At 53.7% G+C, this 15319-nt stretch overlaps 5 protein-coding genes across 5 annotated transcripts; 2 read left to right on the top strand and 3 right to left on the bottom strand.

The window, feature by feature from the left end:
• Nucleotides 1-216: 216 nt before the first annotated feature.
• Nucleotides 217-3840, top strand: J4E88_008780 (uncharacterized protein; the record flags this gene model as incomplete). The annotated part of the gene is made up of 1 exon (XM_049402388.1): nucleotides 217-3840. One exon carries the CDS (start codon nucleotides 217-219, stop codon nucleotides 3838-3840), a length of 3624 nt encoding a protein of 1207 aa, XP_049252059.1.
• Nucleotides 3841-4279: 439 nt separating this feature from the next.
• Nucleotides 4280-5379, bottom strand: J4E88_008781 (uncharacterized protein; the record flags this gene model as incomplete). Its single annotated transcript, XM_049402389.1, has 2 exons — nucleotides 4280-5233; nucleotides 5281-5379. The coding sequence occupies 2 exons, from the start codon at nucleotides 5377-5379 to the stop codon at nucleotides 4280-4282; spliced, it is 1053 nt and encodes a 350-aa protein (XP_049252060.1).
• A 1909-nt stretch (nucleotides 5380-7288) lies between these two features.
• On the bottom strand, nucleotides 7289-8307 carry J4E88_008782 (uncharacterized protein; the record flags this gene model as incomplete). Its single annotated transcript, XM_049402390.1, has 3 exons — nucleotides 7289-7381; nucleotides 7468-8201; nucleotides 8304-8307. 3 exons carry the CDS (start codon nucleotides 8305-8307, stop codon nucleotides 7289-7291), a joined length of 831 nt encoding a protein of 276 aa, XP_049252061.1.
• Nucleotides 8308-9882: 1575 nt separating this feature from the next.
• On the bottom strand, nucleotides 9883-11244 carry J4E88_008783 (uncharacterized protein; the record flags this gene model as incomplete). Its single annotated transcript, XM_049402391.1, has 1 exon — nucleotides 9883-11244. The coding sequence occupies one exon, from the start codon at nucleotides 11242-11244 to the stop codon at nucleotides 9883-9885; it is 1362 nt and encodes a 453-aa protein (XP_049252062.1).
• A 1018-nt stretch (nucleotides 11245-12262) lies between these two features.
• Nucleotides 12263-14635, top strand: J4E88_008784 (uncharacterized protein; the record flags this gene model as incomplete). Its single annotated transcript, XM_049402392.1, has 1 exon — nucleotides 12263-14635. The coding sequence occupies one exon, from the start codon at nucleotides 12263-12265 to the stop codon at nucleotides 14633-14635; it is 2373 nt and encodes a 790-aa protein (XP_049252063.1).
• Between the last annotated feature and the right edge of the window lie 684 nt (nucleotides 14636-15319).

Below are 15319 nucleotides of genomic sequence, written 5' to 3' on the forward strand. Positions count from 1 at the left end.
GATCGCGTCTTTTTGTAAGATGTCGCAGCCAGCGATTATCTGCAAGGTCAGATACACGGCTAAGAACGTGATTTGCGACCTCCTAATCAAATGTATTCGACGCCGAAGCGAAGTTCCCCCAGGTGCACGATCACTCTTGCCGTTGCGCCATTGCGTCATTGATTGTGAAACAATGCTCCCTACCACCGGCGCAGCGTCCAGAACAACGTCCCCACGATGCCTCGACTCAAGGCTGCCACCGTCTCGGACCAGACTGTACGAAAGCGAAAGCGGAAATCGCGAGATAACGATGAGGAAACGACTGCAGCGGCGCCAGCTGCACAAGGCGAAGGGGTGAATGAGGTTCACAGGATCGTTGGACCGGATGGCTCAATGATCGACCCCAACGCGCCCGACCCTGCCACGACCACTACGACCGTCCCCACCAAGACACACGATGGAGGAAAGAAGCCACGGCGAGCGCCGAAGAAAAACGGTGCCGGCAAACCAGCTCTCGCGCGCAACAACTCGTCCACCCTGGTCGAAACGACAATACCATGGCCAGAGCACTTCACGAAGCTCGCGCAAGTCCACCGCGCCGTAAACCTCGTCTACACATTTCTCTGCACGCGCAAACACCTCGCGACGACGCTCGAAAACCTGCGGAGCACAGTCGAAGCCAACATCCAACGAGAGCTAGTCATCGAAGACGTAGCGCAGATCACCGCCCTGATACCCAAAGCCATAAACTTCGCCTACGTCGACGAAGCAATGCTACAAATCAATTTGATGGGTTCAGAAGACAACCTACACGGCAGACGGACAACAGATTTCGCGATCCTAGAACCCGAACCGGATAAAGGCGAGCATAAAGAGGTGCTGCTGTTTGAATTCATCGATGGCGATTTGAAGCGCCAGGTCCAGCATAAGAAAACGGGAGAGCCGACGAAGGCTACGACGAAGTTAAGGAATGAGGATCTCAAGATGCCGGTGTACAGTCAGAAGCAGATGATGAATTTGATTGAGAAGAGGAATGTCAAGTTTACGTCGGCGGTGAATGGGTTTTTGAATCAATGTGCTGAGGAGGGGGTGGATTCGGTGGAGAAGATTATGGAGGTTTCAAAAGCATTTGTTCCTGTGGAGACTGCGAGTCGGCACTCTACACCTGGCCCGGACAGAGCACTTATACCAGCTTCCATACCCGCGGAGCGGAAGCCTATTCCCGATATCCTGAACGAGATCAAGACGATGGAGTGGTATACTGGGCAGATCGTGCCAGATGGCCACCGCGTATTCGACCCACAAGAAGCTGTTTTCGGCGACTTGAACTTCGCCATGTCGCAGAATCTCGTCAATGCGCTGTATAACACGAGGAACATCACGCAGCTTTACGCTCACCAGGCGGAGGCTATCAATAATCTTTACGACGGACACAATGTGATTGTGTCTACTTCGACGAGCTCTGGTAAATCGTTGATCTACCAGATACCGGTTTTGCATCAATTGGAACAGGAGCCTCATACGAGGGCTATGTATATTTTCCCAACGAAAGCGCTCGCGCAGGATCAGAGGAAGAGCATGAAGGAGCTGTTAGGATTTATGCCGGGGTTTGAAGAGGTTCTGGTTGAAACATTCGATGGCGATACGCCGATGAGTGATCGTAATTACATTCGGGATGAGGCACGCATCATCTTCACTAACCCGGATATGCTGCACATTACTATCCTGCCACAAGAAGATGCCTGGCGGACTTACCTCCAGAACCTACGGTTCGTAGTGGTGGATGAGCTGCACGTTTACAACGGACTGTTTGGAGCACATATGGCGTTCATCATGCGCCGTCTACGCAGGATATGCGCGGCGCTGGGGAATCGACATGTTAAGTTCATCTCCTGTTCGGCTACAGTCGCCAACCCTGAAGAGCACATGAAGACTATCTTCGGTGTTGACGAGGTCAAGTTGACTGACTTTGACGGGTCGCCTTCTGGACGCAAAGAGTTTCTGTGCTGGAACACGCCGTTCAAGGATCCTGGTGATCCTACATCTGGACGCGGCGATTGTATGGCGGAGACGGCGAAACTGTTCTGTCAACTGATGTTGAGGGGCGTCAGAGCTATTGCTTTCTGTCGTGTACGAAAGCAGTGTGAAGCGCTGCTTGCTGCTATCAAGACTGAACTTACCAATCTGGAAAGACCGGAGGTGATTGCTCGGGTCATGTCGTATCGAGGCGGATACACGCCGCAAGACAGACGAGAGATCGAACGAGAGATGTTCGACGGCAAGCTCTGTGGTATCGTGGCTACTAGTGCGCTGGAACTTGGTGTCGATATCGGATCTCTGGACGCTGTTGTTACAGTCGGCTTTCCTTATACTATCGCCAATCTGCGTCAGCAGAGTGGTCGTGCTGGACGGAGAAACAAAGACTCGCTATCCGTTCTAGTCGGCGACTGCTTTCCTACCGACCAATACTACATGTCGAACCCGGACGAGATCTTCACGAAACCCAACTGCGCACTCCAAGTCGACCTAGAAAACATGCTGGTTCTAGAAGGCCACGTCCAATGCGCCGCCCACGAAATGCCCATCAACGTCGAAGTAGACACTTCCTACTTCGGCCCCCTCCTCCCCAAAATCGCCCGCGAGCGCATGCGCTGCGACAAAGAAGGTTTCTACCACGTCAACACGCGCTTCCTCCCGCAGCCCTCACGCACAGTCGCAATCCGCGACACAGAAGAAGACCACTTCGCCATCATCGACGTAACGCACGGCAAAAACACCGTACTCGAAGAACTCGAAGCCTCACGCGCCTTCTTCACCCTCTACGACGGCGGCATCTTCCTCCACCAAGGAAACACGTACCTCGTCAAAGAATTCAGCCAAGAGCGCATGCTCGCAAAAGTCGAATACGTAAAAGTAGACTGGACAACCCAACAGCGCGACTACACGGACATTGATCCCGTGGAAACAGAAGCGATCCGCCGTATCCCCGGTTCCAGGTCGAAAGCTTTCTATGGGCCGATCAAGATCCAACAAGTCGTGTATGGTTTTTTCAAGATTGATAAGAAGAGGCGGATTTTGGATGCTGTGCAGGTTGATAACCCGCCAATTATATTGTTTAGCAAGGGCATGTGGCTCGACGTGCCTAAGTCTGCACTTGATATCTTGAGGTCGCGGAGGCTGAATATCGCAGCGGGGATTCATGCTGCTGAACACGCCGTTCTATCTCTCATGCCTAACTTCGTTATCAGCATGCCCGGCGACGTCCGCACGGAATGCAAAGTCCCCGAGAAAGAGTTCCTGGCGAAGGAATCCACAAGGAAAAGACCGGCACGCCTGACTTTCTACGACGCAAAAGGCGGTGCTAGCGGCTCAGGGATTAGTACCAAAGCATTCGAGTTCATCGATACCCTGCTCGAGCAAGCATGTCAGCGCCTCACTTCCTGCCACTGCCTCGAAGGCTGCAACGAATGCTGCAACGACGACGCGTGTAAACAGCACAACCAAGTCATGTCCAAAGCGGGTGCCATGGTGATAATCATGTGTCTGCTCGGCCGCGAACATAAAATCGACATCGATGCGTTGCCGTGGGGTGAGGAGGATGTGGAAGCGGGTTTCGATACGGTGGTTGAGGCTGTGGGTGTTAGGATGGCGGAGGGGAGGACGAGGGATGGTGGGGTTTTGCCTGGGGAGGGGGATGGTGGGGAGATGGATGGGAAGGATGGGAAGGGGGAGGAGATGGTTAGGGCGAAACTTGTGGATGGGGTTTGGATTAAAGAGGAAGAGGAGGAGGAGGATCATTTCTCGAGGAGTATTCATATGTATAGGGGGGAGAGGACGTTTATTGGGGTGCATAGGAAGTGACGGATGAGGGGGTAGCGAGTGTGGTTTTGTGTTAAATGAGCGGGTGTTAGAGATATTCCAGATACTTTTGGTCATGAAGTTTCTACTGGTGTATTGTGTTGAAGTGAATAAGGCTTAGGTCAGAAGGGTAGGTTATGACGTTCTCCGCATTATAACAAGGCTGTCAGCAGAGAGGAATAAAGATGGCATTTAGATTAAGCATCAGTCATATTCGTAAGCCCCCCGAGAAGAACCTACAACAAGAAAGAAAAGCTAGAGTAGAGAACCATACCAGCGTGACAGAGCAAATCCCTAATAGGAGCTTCCTTGTCCAATTCATGAACACGTCCTTAGACCCATATCTCATACAAGCCCAATCATACAGCGAAAAAGTCCCCAGTCCAACCCATAAACGCCGCGCAATGCAACACACACCCATCCATCCCAACCACACCCAAGCCTAATTATACCTCCTACTCTTACTAGCCCACTCCTCCTCCCTCCTCTTCTTCTCCGCCTCCAACTTCTTCAACTCCCTCGCCACACCCCCACTAGCCCTCCACCAAACATCCGTACCAGTCCTTATCAACCGCTCAGCCGCACTAACCGGCCCATCAACCGCGGGCCTAACATCCAAGAAGAAAACCGGTTGTTCGTCTGCCTCGCCCTCGCCCGACGCATCTGATGCCTCCGGCGCACCCTCATAGTAATCAATAACATAACGAATCTCTTTACACCCCTTCTCATTACATCTTTCCACAAACCAATCATGGCGATCAAACGGCGGCGCCGTGCCGAATTTCTCTGGCATAACGTAGCCCAGCCACTGCATAATCGTTGCTTTGGGCGTAGGTTCCGTGGGGCGACCCGTAAACCTGAGTAGTTTCGGGGGCTGAACATCCCTGTGATCCCACGTCGTCGTATCAAACGGATCCTCATGGGTACCCAGTTTGAAATTCGCGACTTCCTCGCCTTGCTTGCATATCTCGTATCCTTCCTTCAACCCACGGCTGAACCGCCGCTCCCAGCCCATGATCTCCGCCCACGCGCCCTCGTTGAGGAAGTTGTGCACGCCGACCATGCTTTCTACGGCGGTGATGTCGGTGTCTGTGTAGCCTTTGCGCAGCATGGCGTTGTACATTTGCTGGGGGGAGGGGTACTCCCAGAGCGTGCCGTCGCCTTTGGGGATCGTGGAAGTCTCGCGGTCAAGGGGGAGGTTGACGGATTGGGTGGAGGCGCGCTCGTTGGAGAGTTCAGAGAACATGTTGTTGAGGGGGTTGAGGCGCGAGAGGAGGCCTTGCTTTGGGGGTGGGGAGGAGCCGTTTTCGGGGGGAACGTAGGGACAGGCGCCAGCGGGTGTCTTCTTTTCGGCGACGACGGGCGGGACGGGTTTCTTGTGCATCGGGCATTCTGGCTGGGGGGTTGTTAGTGGTAGGTGTGTATGGGGAGTAGAGTGCCTACTGGAGGTTCCATGCTGCTCATGCTGCCTCGAGGCATGGCGTGCGGCGCAACACGTGCAGCAGGTGCGGCGGGTGCGGTGTCTGCCCAAAACCAGCCCATGGTGAGTATTCGTATGGAAAGAGTAGTGAGGCGCAAAGAAGAGGCAAGCAAAGGTATATAGGGCTGAAGAAGATGTGACGGGTGGCGGAGATTATCGGGAAGAACAATTTCGTGCAGGGTCCTCGTCGTCATCGCTCTAAGCGCGTTAGGCGTACTCCGATTGGCTCAACATGGCAATGTAGTGAAAGTCGATTTGGAAGCTATGTTTGGATTTCTTTTTGGTTATGTTCTTGATATCGTACGCATATGCGCAAATGTTCTACACATCTTGGTCAAGACGCCTTGAAATGTGCTCAACCATATTCTTATGATCCTGCCGCCTTCGCCAACTGACCAGTGCCCCGCGAGCTGAAGATAGCCATGATCCCAAAACTGCCATAGAACAGAACCATGGGGTACGCTACCAGTCCTCGCATGGAAGTCATGCGTCCTGCGAGATGTGTTAGTTCCAATCAAAAACCCCATCGGAAGGTTCAACTTACCAACAACGGTAAACATGGAACTGGAGCTGTAGGAACACCATGTGATGGCCAGGCTGGTCAGAAGATATCCAAATAGTCCATCAAGCGGCACGATGATTCCAAACATCGATACCAGAACGAGAGGGAGCAGACAGTATCCGAGCACCGATGCCGATCGTGGGAACGTTAACGAGGAGCCAAGATGTGAGCCATGCGGGTGACCGTGGTCTCCAGGTGTCGCTTCGACGACAGGCGGGGACATGAGGGAGAGAATCTGGTGGAGGAGGATCGTGCCAACGAACGCCAGACCTGTTTTTGTTAGTTACTGTCTTTCTCCAAGCAGCTGTTTGACTTACCGTAGATGTAACCGAAATGAAGCTTTCCAGACAACTACTCCACGTTAGCTCTCATTTCTTTCTTGATATCGTGTCTCATACCAGTAAAGACGTCCCAAAGATCAAGAAGAACAGTATCGGCCCTGCCACATCGCTGTCGTCCATGATATGCTGATCGATCCGACCGAACGGATTCAGCACAGCCAACGTCTTCATCTGTATATGCCTGAAGTTCACTCCCAACTCTTCCAGTAGCGGCGGCTCTCCATCGTATCCTTCTGTGCCAAAAGCCGCCAGCCACCCCGTCCGCAAGCCCGACACGCCCATACCCATCTGCCCACTCACACCCGGTGCAGCGAACCCCGCGCCATACTGTGCGGGATACGCTTGACTCGCCGGTGCGCCGTAGTTTGCCTGAAACGGTGTGGAATGGCCAGATACTGGCTGGTTCGAAAATGACGACGGGTAGAATTGGAGGTTTTGCGCATTTCCTGCGCCGTATTGCGGGTTTTGTCCGTAGCCGTATTGCGCCATTGTCTGATATGCGAGTGTGTGAGGTATAGCGACGAAGAGGAAGTGTCAGAATGTAGCGGTCTGGCGTTGGGTAGGTCGTGCAGCTGGTGCCTGGCGGAGGTGGAGCGGACGTGTCCTGGGGAGATGTGGTACGTGGAGCGAGAGACGACGTCACCGGGGATTTTTGCGCGGAAAGGACAGATTGCGTGAAACGGGGGTGTTGGGTTTGGAAAGCGAGGACTCGCGCGCTGAAGTGGGAAGAAGACGATTGTTTGTTTGCAATGTTGGGGCTCAATGTGGCAGCCACATGTCATCGTGTGCATCGGCCCTGGCCAGCCGTCCACAGGCCGATGGGGGCTTGGCAGCAACACGAGGATCCCAAGCAACCTTGGAAAGTTAACGCTGTGAATATTTAACGACCACGTCTAAGCTATAGTTCTACGAAGCTTATGAATGTTTACTCGTTACGTTTCTCATCCTCAACACGGGATTGACATAATAGAGGGGGGTCCGCTAACTGGGCCGATATTCTGGCGAATATAACGCAACGGCTTGAATCCCTCCTGCATCACCCAGTCCAAACCAATAACCGTACCCTCTTCATTGCGTATGAATACCAGGAGAAATTGCTCGTAGCTCGAGTAATCCACCAGGCATCTTGTCTCCATCTCGTCGCTCGATCCAGGTAAAAAGCTAAACGTGTGGGACTGGTAGTGTTCCAGGAGATGGCACTGCGAATCCATGCCATTCCGTTTCATCTCCAATTGATCTCTACTTACCTTGCATACATCAATAATCCCCTGTATGTCATTGTTCCGGTACGTCCCCTCAAGGCTTTCGAGATGGGGACATGGCGTATTTAACATGCGGTTCTTCTGCAGATCGTTTTTCATCTCGGTATATCGGTTCAGACTACGGGTAGATAGCTTCTCCGCCCTCATACCGAAATCCACTTCCGGGGTCATATCGAAGAGTGATTGAACGAACATCTGAGCAACGAGATCAGAGCAGTCTCCAGCACTCTGCGCGTTGGTCAGGACGACCACAGCGGATTTGGTCTCCGGAAAGAGATAGATGGAGTTGAGATATCCGGTCACCTGGCCTCCGTGGTATAGTGTCAGCTGCGGCCGCGATCCTCGCCCGATGACATCGTCTCTCTGTGGGCCGTTGGTAGACAACCACCCAAGTTGTGTCGAGGGAATCATGTGTCTTGCCCATCCAAATGCATACGAGTTCTCGTTGACGGTATCGTCCGTAACGGGTATCTTGCGGGACGTGATTTGGCTGATTCGCCTTAGCGGGTTTGTCGATGTGCTTTGCGCGTCCGTATGGTCGTCGTGGTGTACTGCTTCGTGTTGATCTGTGTTGAGACTCAATCCTTGGATGGCCTCAATGGTGCTCTTCTCCGTCTCTTCTTCTTCCAACCGTTCCATTACTGCTTGCGACCAGATGAGCATTTCCGGAACGTTCGACCAAATCGCCATTGCAGCTCCACAAATAGTCTTGTCTGAAACTTGAGGCATTCGTAAACGTACTGGTCGCCTGTCGTGCAAGACCGTATGCCCCTCAGCCAGATTTCCACCCTCGACTTTCCATCGAGAACACGTCGATCTACTCATTCCGAGAGGCTCAAAGATTCTCTTCTTGACGAACCCTCCCCAGCCATCCACGGCATCCTCGCCGCCTACCGCTTTAATCACTTTACCCACCAGAGCGTAAGGCCAGTTGGAGTAATGGAATCCGGTGCGAAATGTGTCGTGAACTGGCATGTTGGCAGTGATATGTAATAAATCTTCTGGAAGAAGCAGTTCTGCGCCTGCTGCGCCATACCACGCGATGTCGAGCTGTGGAAATCCGCTGGAATGAGAGAGGGCTTCTGATAGACTCATGTGTTTGCCTATGGCAGGATCTTTGTTCTGGGTAAAGGGTATGTATGTGGATAGCGGTTCGGTCCAGCTCAGTTTGCCCTCGTCGACGAGTATACCACAGGACGCGGCGATGAAGGCCTTGGTGAGTGATCCGATCATGTAGAGAGTTGAATTGTTGACCGGGATATAATTTTCGTTTCCGTCTGCGAATCCTTGGCTGTGCTGAAGGATGACCTCGCCTTCGTGGAGGATGCCGATGGAGACAGAAGGACATCCGGTGATTCCCATCAACTTCCGGACTTGGGGTAGACAAGCCCGTACTCTATCGCAGCATCAGTACAAGTCCTATCATGATATCGGCATCGTTAGAGTGACCATACCTCTTCTTTGCTGCGGTAGGATCCATGACTTATTCGCGGCTCGATAGCGATAGTGATAGAGCGACTCCCGATTTGCGAAACCGTGGAGACAGGTAGCTTTACTGGATAGAGTATCGACCGAACAATAAATGCAGGTGAAGGTGAGGAAGTCGAGGACGAGGATTACGGACTTGTTGACGTGCCGCGGATAGGCGACAACGCAAACAGGCAGGAGCGTGTCTGCCAAAACGGGCTAGATCGACCACGCCCATATCCTGCATGATGCATAGGTGAAAGAAGGAACGAATGATCACACAGCGAAGCCGCACCGCAGATTCGATGCTGGGCATGAGCATGCGAGAGATCATTTACATCTTTCGGAGAAGTAGGTTCGGGAACCGTGTCGATAGATTTGAGGGGGGTATCTAGTCCTAATGCTAAGAGGGGAGGGATGTCATAAATCATAAATCATAAATCCAGCCATAGCTGTGGTCGCAAGCGATACGTTTGCTGTTGGCCGAGGAGGTATCCAAGCTCTACTCAAGCGACGAAAGCCAAGTTCAATACATTTCCCTGGTCCTTCGTGAAGTATAGTTGCACCAGTCGCACTGTAGACGAGTTAGTTGATGTTTACACGCCTCATCGCACCATACTAACCAGTGTGTCTGAAGACGCGTCGTTATCCTCACGGCAATACTCGTTGTTGCATTTCCTGCATGTGCGGATGAAAAGCTCCTTACAGCTTATGCAGGTATGGCCACAGCCAAAACAGTCACGTCTTACGCCGATAACCTGTGTTTCTTCACGTCAGCATACTTCTTGACCAAAGAGTGAGCACATACCTTGGCGCGCAAGTGCCAGTCTCCAGGTGCAATTATCCAATATAGCCAGGCTCCGGGTTCCGGAATCCAACTACATCGTAACGGCCTCAAGGTAGCATCGCTGCTCGCGCGCCAAGGTAGGTCCTTCATCCCCACATCCCGTCGCTACCGGCTCCGGCCATCATTTCCTCACGGAGGCAGTGTTCCACGCAGAGGCCCATATGTACCTTGATGGTTTGCTTGGGGAGCAGTTGACTGGTCCCGTCGGGTTTGAAGCTCTCGGTGAGCTCCGTCTGCTGTAGCTCCGTACGCTGGGCGGTAACCGATCCAGTGTAGCAGTTCTCATCCCACCATTTGTGACATCTCTCGCACCAGCGTCCTTTCAGGCAGTCCTCGCATCGCACTATGAGAGGCGGAGGGGCGGATCCGTCGAGAGTGTGTGGTATCTGCGCGGCGCGTACGGAGGACCCATGAAGTGGTACCGGACTGAGTAGCGGATGATGCGACGGACTGGAGTCGCCAAACACTGCCGGGCCTTCTGGAGAGGAGTGGCATGTCTCGCAGCCAGACGGACCTAGCGCTACAGTGGCTACTGTAGGCCGCAGGAACGAGGATGGATGGGGTGCGCCATCTGCAGTCGCGTCTCTGACGTACGCCTTGCTTGGGTCATGGCGTGGTCCTCTGCACAGAACGGCGTCGAAAGCGATGATGCCTTCGCACGCCTGGAGAATCTCTGCCCATTCCGGCGACGGCCGCTTAGGTATGATCTTGCCAGAAGACTGGTACCACTTGTCCTCGGTCCGCGCCAGTACAGCTTCCAAGGCCTGCTGCGACTTCTCGTTCCATTGCGCCCCTATCTGCGCCCCTTGTGAAGTCGTCACGCCCTTGGGAATATGTGGGGAAGGCTTCTTCGTGACGGGCGACGCAGGGCGCGGTGTTCGATCGCGGGTGCCAAAGATGTAGATGCCTTTGACTCGAGGGGTGCCCGCAGGCCTGGACGGTCGGACCGCATATCGCAGGTATTGCTGAAGCTTCCTCTCGTTCAAATGTTTGGCTTCGCGAATCGAGAGTATGCGGACGTTGAAGCGTTCCTCAGTAAGCAGTTCCTTGACCAGTTCGGCTGTTACGCTGAGCCCGTCTAGTACGAGTGTGTGGACATTGCGCAAGACGTGCAGCTTCTCAAGTCTGTTGAAGATATGACGTAGAGGGCCGCTGTAGAAGTCGTCTTCGGTGAGGGCTTCGTCCATGCGCTCAGCACGGAAACTGGTACCGCCGATATCAAGAGGTCCATCGAAGGGTACAATAGCAGACTTCACCGGAGAGAGATCCAAGTAGCGAAAGGCCTCTGGTGACTGGAAGACAACATGGTGTAGGGATTTGCAAGTTCGCGACAGGTTACGGAGAGCAGATATTGGCAGGTACGGGGCAGTTTGGCGCAGGATCAAGGTGTTGGAAAGCAGGTCCGCCAGGGATGTAGGAAGGTCGTCACTGAAGGTAGAAGGGCCCATGGTGAGGGCTCGGGGAATGCAACCAGAGAAGTTTGGCCAGAGGTTAGATGGGTACTCACCGAATCTTTATTACACAGCGCGAGGGCAGGGCGGAGTAGCACGTGCCACTGATCTGACACTGCAGGTGTGTGTTGGATGAGCAAAAGGAAAGACTAATCGAGGTTGAGACGCTGCAGGAGATGGGGTTGTGGGTGCGTGGGATACCGCCGATGCTTCGTTCCCTGCGGCGATCGCAAGCGCAAGACCCTGCCAAGAGGCGTGGTAGCAGGACACGCAAAGCTTCCTGCATAGGACCTGCACGATCAGGCTGCGATGAAGCATAGATTGGAACACGTCTTGCAGCCAAGCCCGCGCTGCAAGTCTTGGTGGTCGAGTGGAAACAGGCTAAAACAGTCGCTGCGAGATGTCAGGTAGGCGACGCGACGCGCAAAGCCGCCGGGGGATGTTCGCCCCACGTTGGCCGGTTAGAACATGAATCGACATATCGAAACTCACCGGAGCATTGGCATGGACGACACAGATATGGTTTAGGTGCCCGGGGAGATTCTCGCATCTTTGTTGAGACGCGTACTTCTGTTGATCAATTATGGCCAGTATTCAAACACGTCTACACATATATGGGCTGTATGTTGCGAGATACTCAGGTATGCTCGTGGCTCTTTCGGTGTCCAAGACGCTTAGTCATCGTCTCGCAGCTGTATCGGGAAACCATCGCTTGCACTGTGAAAGATGGTAGACCAAATATAGAATATACATGACGACTACGAGTGGTGAAACTAGACTTCTGCTGTATACTTTCAACGGTGGCGGTATCTTCACGCGTTACCACGCGAGCGTTATCGATAAGCCAAGCGGGCCGAGGCGAGGGCAGGGCAATGACGCCAGTCATTCACCGAAGCTTCGAGTCGCGAGGCGCATATGTCAGCCATTCCACGCCTCTGAACTACGACGTACCATCATACATGTGTTCCCACCACAGTCATTACCTTCACCTTTCTGTATCTGACGCAAAACAACCATGGACCCGGAAGCAGAGCCAGCAGAGCTGAAGTGGTCCGCGCAATACGAACTCGCTCATGCGACGCGAAGCACGCTACCCGGCGACAAACTACTCCTTCCCCCATCAGCGTTAGAGCAGCTCCTTGCCGCAGCACCTGTCGTTCACGTCGACGCGAATCGACCGCACATCACCGCTTTCGATCCTTTTAACCCATACACCTTCAACGCCGAGCGCCACGCACGAGCACAAACGCAGGACCGCTTCCAGCAGCTGCCCCACCCGCTTACGTTCCGCTTGGTCAACCCGGATAATGGCAGAGTTGTACATGCAGGCATACGCGAGTTCTCCGCAGAGGAGGGCGAAGTTGTACTGAGCAGTTTTCTGAAAGAGGCATTGGGAATCAAGGAACAATCTGCGGAGCCTTCCAGGAATGCCAGCCCAAATGGCCAGGATGAAGATGACGTGGCTATGTCGAATGGAGCAATTCCTCTGGGGACAGAAGGTGCTGCATCTACAAAGATCGTAGTACATGCCAAGCAATTACCAAAGGGCACCTTCGTAAAGCTACGGCCTCTCGAAGCTGGCTATGACCCAGAGGATTGGAAGTCGCTACTGGAGGAACATCTACGGTCCAACTTTACAACCTTGACGAACGGAGAGGTCCTGGCTATAAATGGTGGTCGGGGAGTTGATGGCAAGCGCGACGAGTTTCGCTTCCTTGTAGACGGCTTCAAGCCCGAAGGAGATGGCATTTGCGTAGTAGATACGGATCTGGAGGTGGATATCGAAGCGTTGAATGAAGAGCAGGCACGCGAGACGATGAAGAGGATAGCTGCCAAGATGCATCGCGCTCCTGGAACATCACAAGGCAGTTCCACCGGCGGTGCGGTCGACATATTCAACGCGCAACCTGGACAAGTGCTTGACGGCGAGTACGTTGACTACGAACTGACATCCTGGGACAGATCTCAGGGGCTGGAAATCCTTCTGGACGAAGTAGAAGACGGGGATGAGATCGACCTGTATGTCAGTCCGTACTCTTCACGACAAAGAGTCCGCCCACGAGAAGAGGAGCATGTTTTTGCGAATATAAGAAGTCAATATCCGAAACGCATACGACTTCAGCCTACAAACATCGAGCTTGACGATGCGGAAGCTGTATGGATCTCAGTTCATGCATACCCATCTGAGTCACCCTCAAGCACGCCCAAACCCTTCCGTCTGAAGGTGTCGATTTTCGACCCCAAGACAGAAGGGATGGATGGGCTGGACGAGGCCCTTGAGAATGCCAAAGCGGTGGGACCGGACGAAGTGATCTGCAAAAACTGCCAACAAGTAGTTCCTAAAGGCTCACTATTCTTGCACGAGAACTTCTGTCTAAGAAACAACATCCTTTGCCCCCAAGGCTGTGGTCAAGTCTTCCAGAAGCGCTCGCCGGCTTTCCAGAACCATTGGCATTGTCCACACGATACTTTCAGCGGAAACACCACATTGAGCCACCAGAAGCACGATGCTCTCTACCACACACCACAGATGTGCTCAACATGCGACATGGAATTCCCATCAATGCCCATGCTCTCCCATCACAAAACGACCGTATGTCCCGGCAAGCTAATCCTCTGCCGCTTCTGCCACCTCCAAGTCCCACAAGAAGGCGACCCCAACGACCAATCCCCCGAACTCCTCCTCTCAGGTCTCACACCCCACGAACTAGCAGACGGCGGCCGAACAACCGAATGCCACCTCTGCAACAAAATCGTCCGCTTCCGCGACATGGACACACATCTCCGGCACCACGATCTCGAACGCCTGTCCCGCCCCCCACCCCGCTTATGCCGCAACGTAAACTGCGGTCGCACCCAAGACGGCGCAAACAAAGCCGGTGACACCCGAGCCGGGACGCGCAAAGGTCAAGGCCCCGGTAACGAAATCGGGCTCTGCAGCGTCTGTTTCGGGCCTCTCTACGTCTCGCTCCACGACCCAGAAGGCAAAGCACTGCGTCGCCGCATCGAGCGGCGGTACCTCTCCCAGCTCCTGACCGGCTGCGGGAAAGCGTGGTGTAAGAACGAGTACTGCCGCACTGGTCGGAGGAACCTAGGCCAGGAAGATAAATCCGTTCCAACTAAAGATGCTATTCCGCTTGTTAAGCCTTTCCTGCAGGGAATGGATGGGAGGGGGTATGAGACCCCGTTGCACTTTTGCGTGGATGAGCGGACGCAGAAGTGCAGGACGTTGGCGGAGATGGTGGCTGCTGAGAAGGGGATTGAGGGGAAGGGTGGTTATGGGTTGGAGTGGTGTGTTGCTGCTATGGAGGCTGAAGGTGGGGATTTGGATAGGGCGAGGAGTTGGCTTAAGGGGTGGGCGCCGCAGAGGACGGAGGCTGCGATGTGAGATGGGGGGGGGGGGACTGATGTGGTTTGATGAGATTTTTGTAGATGGGTGCATAGAAGCATGAGGATGATGATGGTTTGAGCTAGTCTATACACTCCGACCATCATCCTCCTCATGCTTCTATACACCCATCTATAGACTAGATTAGAGAGATACCCAGTAGCGATGTCAACGAGATTGCATAGGCCTAGAGCACGGTAAGGCGGATTTGTGACATGCATCGAACCGATAGACACATGTCACAAATCCGCCTTGCCGTGCTCTAGGCCTATGCGAGTCATACACACATGCCATGCCACGCCTCCATCCCATCCCCCATCTTCGCATCAAACCCCCTACAATTTACTCTTCCCCCCCTTATCCCCTCCCTCCCTCTCCGTCTGCCTCCCCATATCCTTCGTATCACTCGTCTCCGCCTTCAAACTCGCCGGATCACCAAGTTGCGTCTTGTTCACCTTGTTTCCATCGTCGTTCGCAAGCGTCCCTCGTACTTTCTTGCTGTGCGGCAGATCTTCCTTTCCTTCCTCTTTCTTACTACCTGCACTCCCGCCGTTGCCGATAGCCTTCTTGTCGGCGCCGCCGGCTGATGTACCGGATTTGACGTAGGGGGCTGAGGGTGTGGGTGCGCCGATGGAGGAGGTTTCTGAGGATGGCGGGGATGAGGAGGAGGAGGAGGAGGAGGAG

Source organism: Alternaria novae-zelandiae (genome assembly GCF_023758075.1).
Source record: "Alternaria novae-zelandiae strain BMP 2774 chromosome Unknown scaffold_20, whole genome shotgun sequence".
In the NCBI taxonomy this organism is placed as follows: domain Eukaryota; kingdom Fungi; phylum Ascomycota; class Dothideomycetes; order Pleosporales; family Pleosporaceae; genus Alternaria; species Alternaria novae-zelandiae.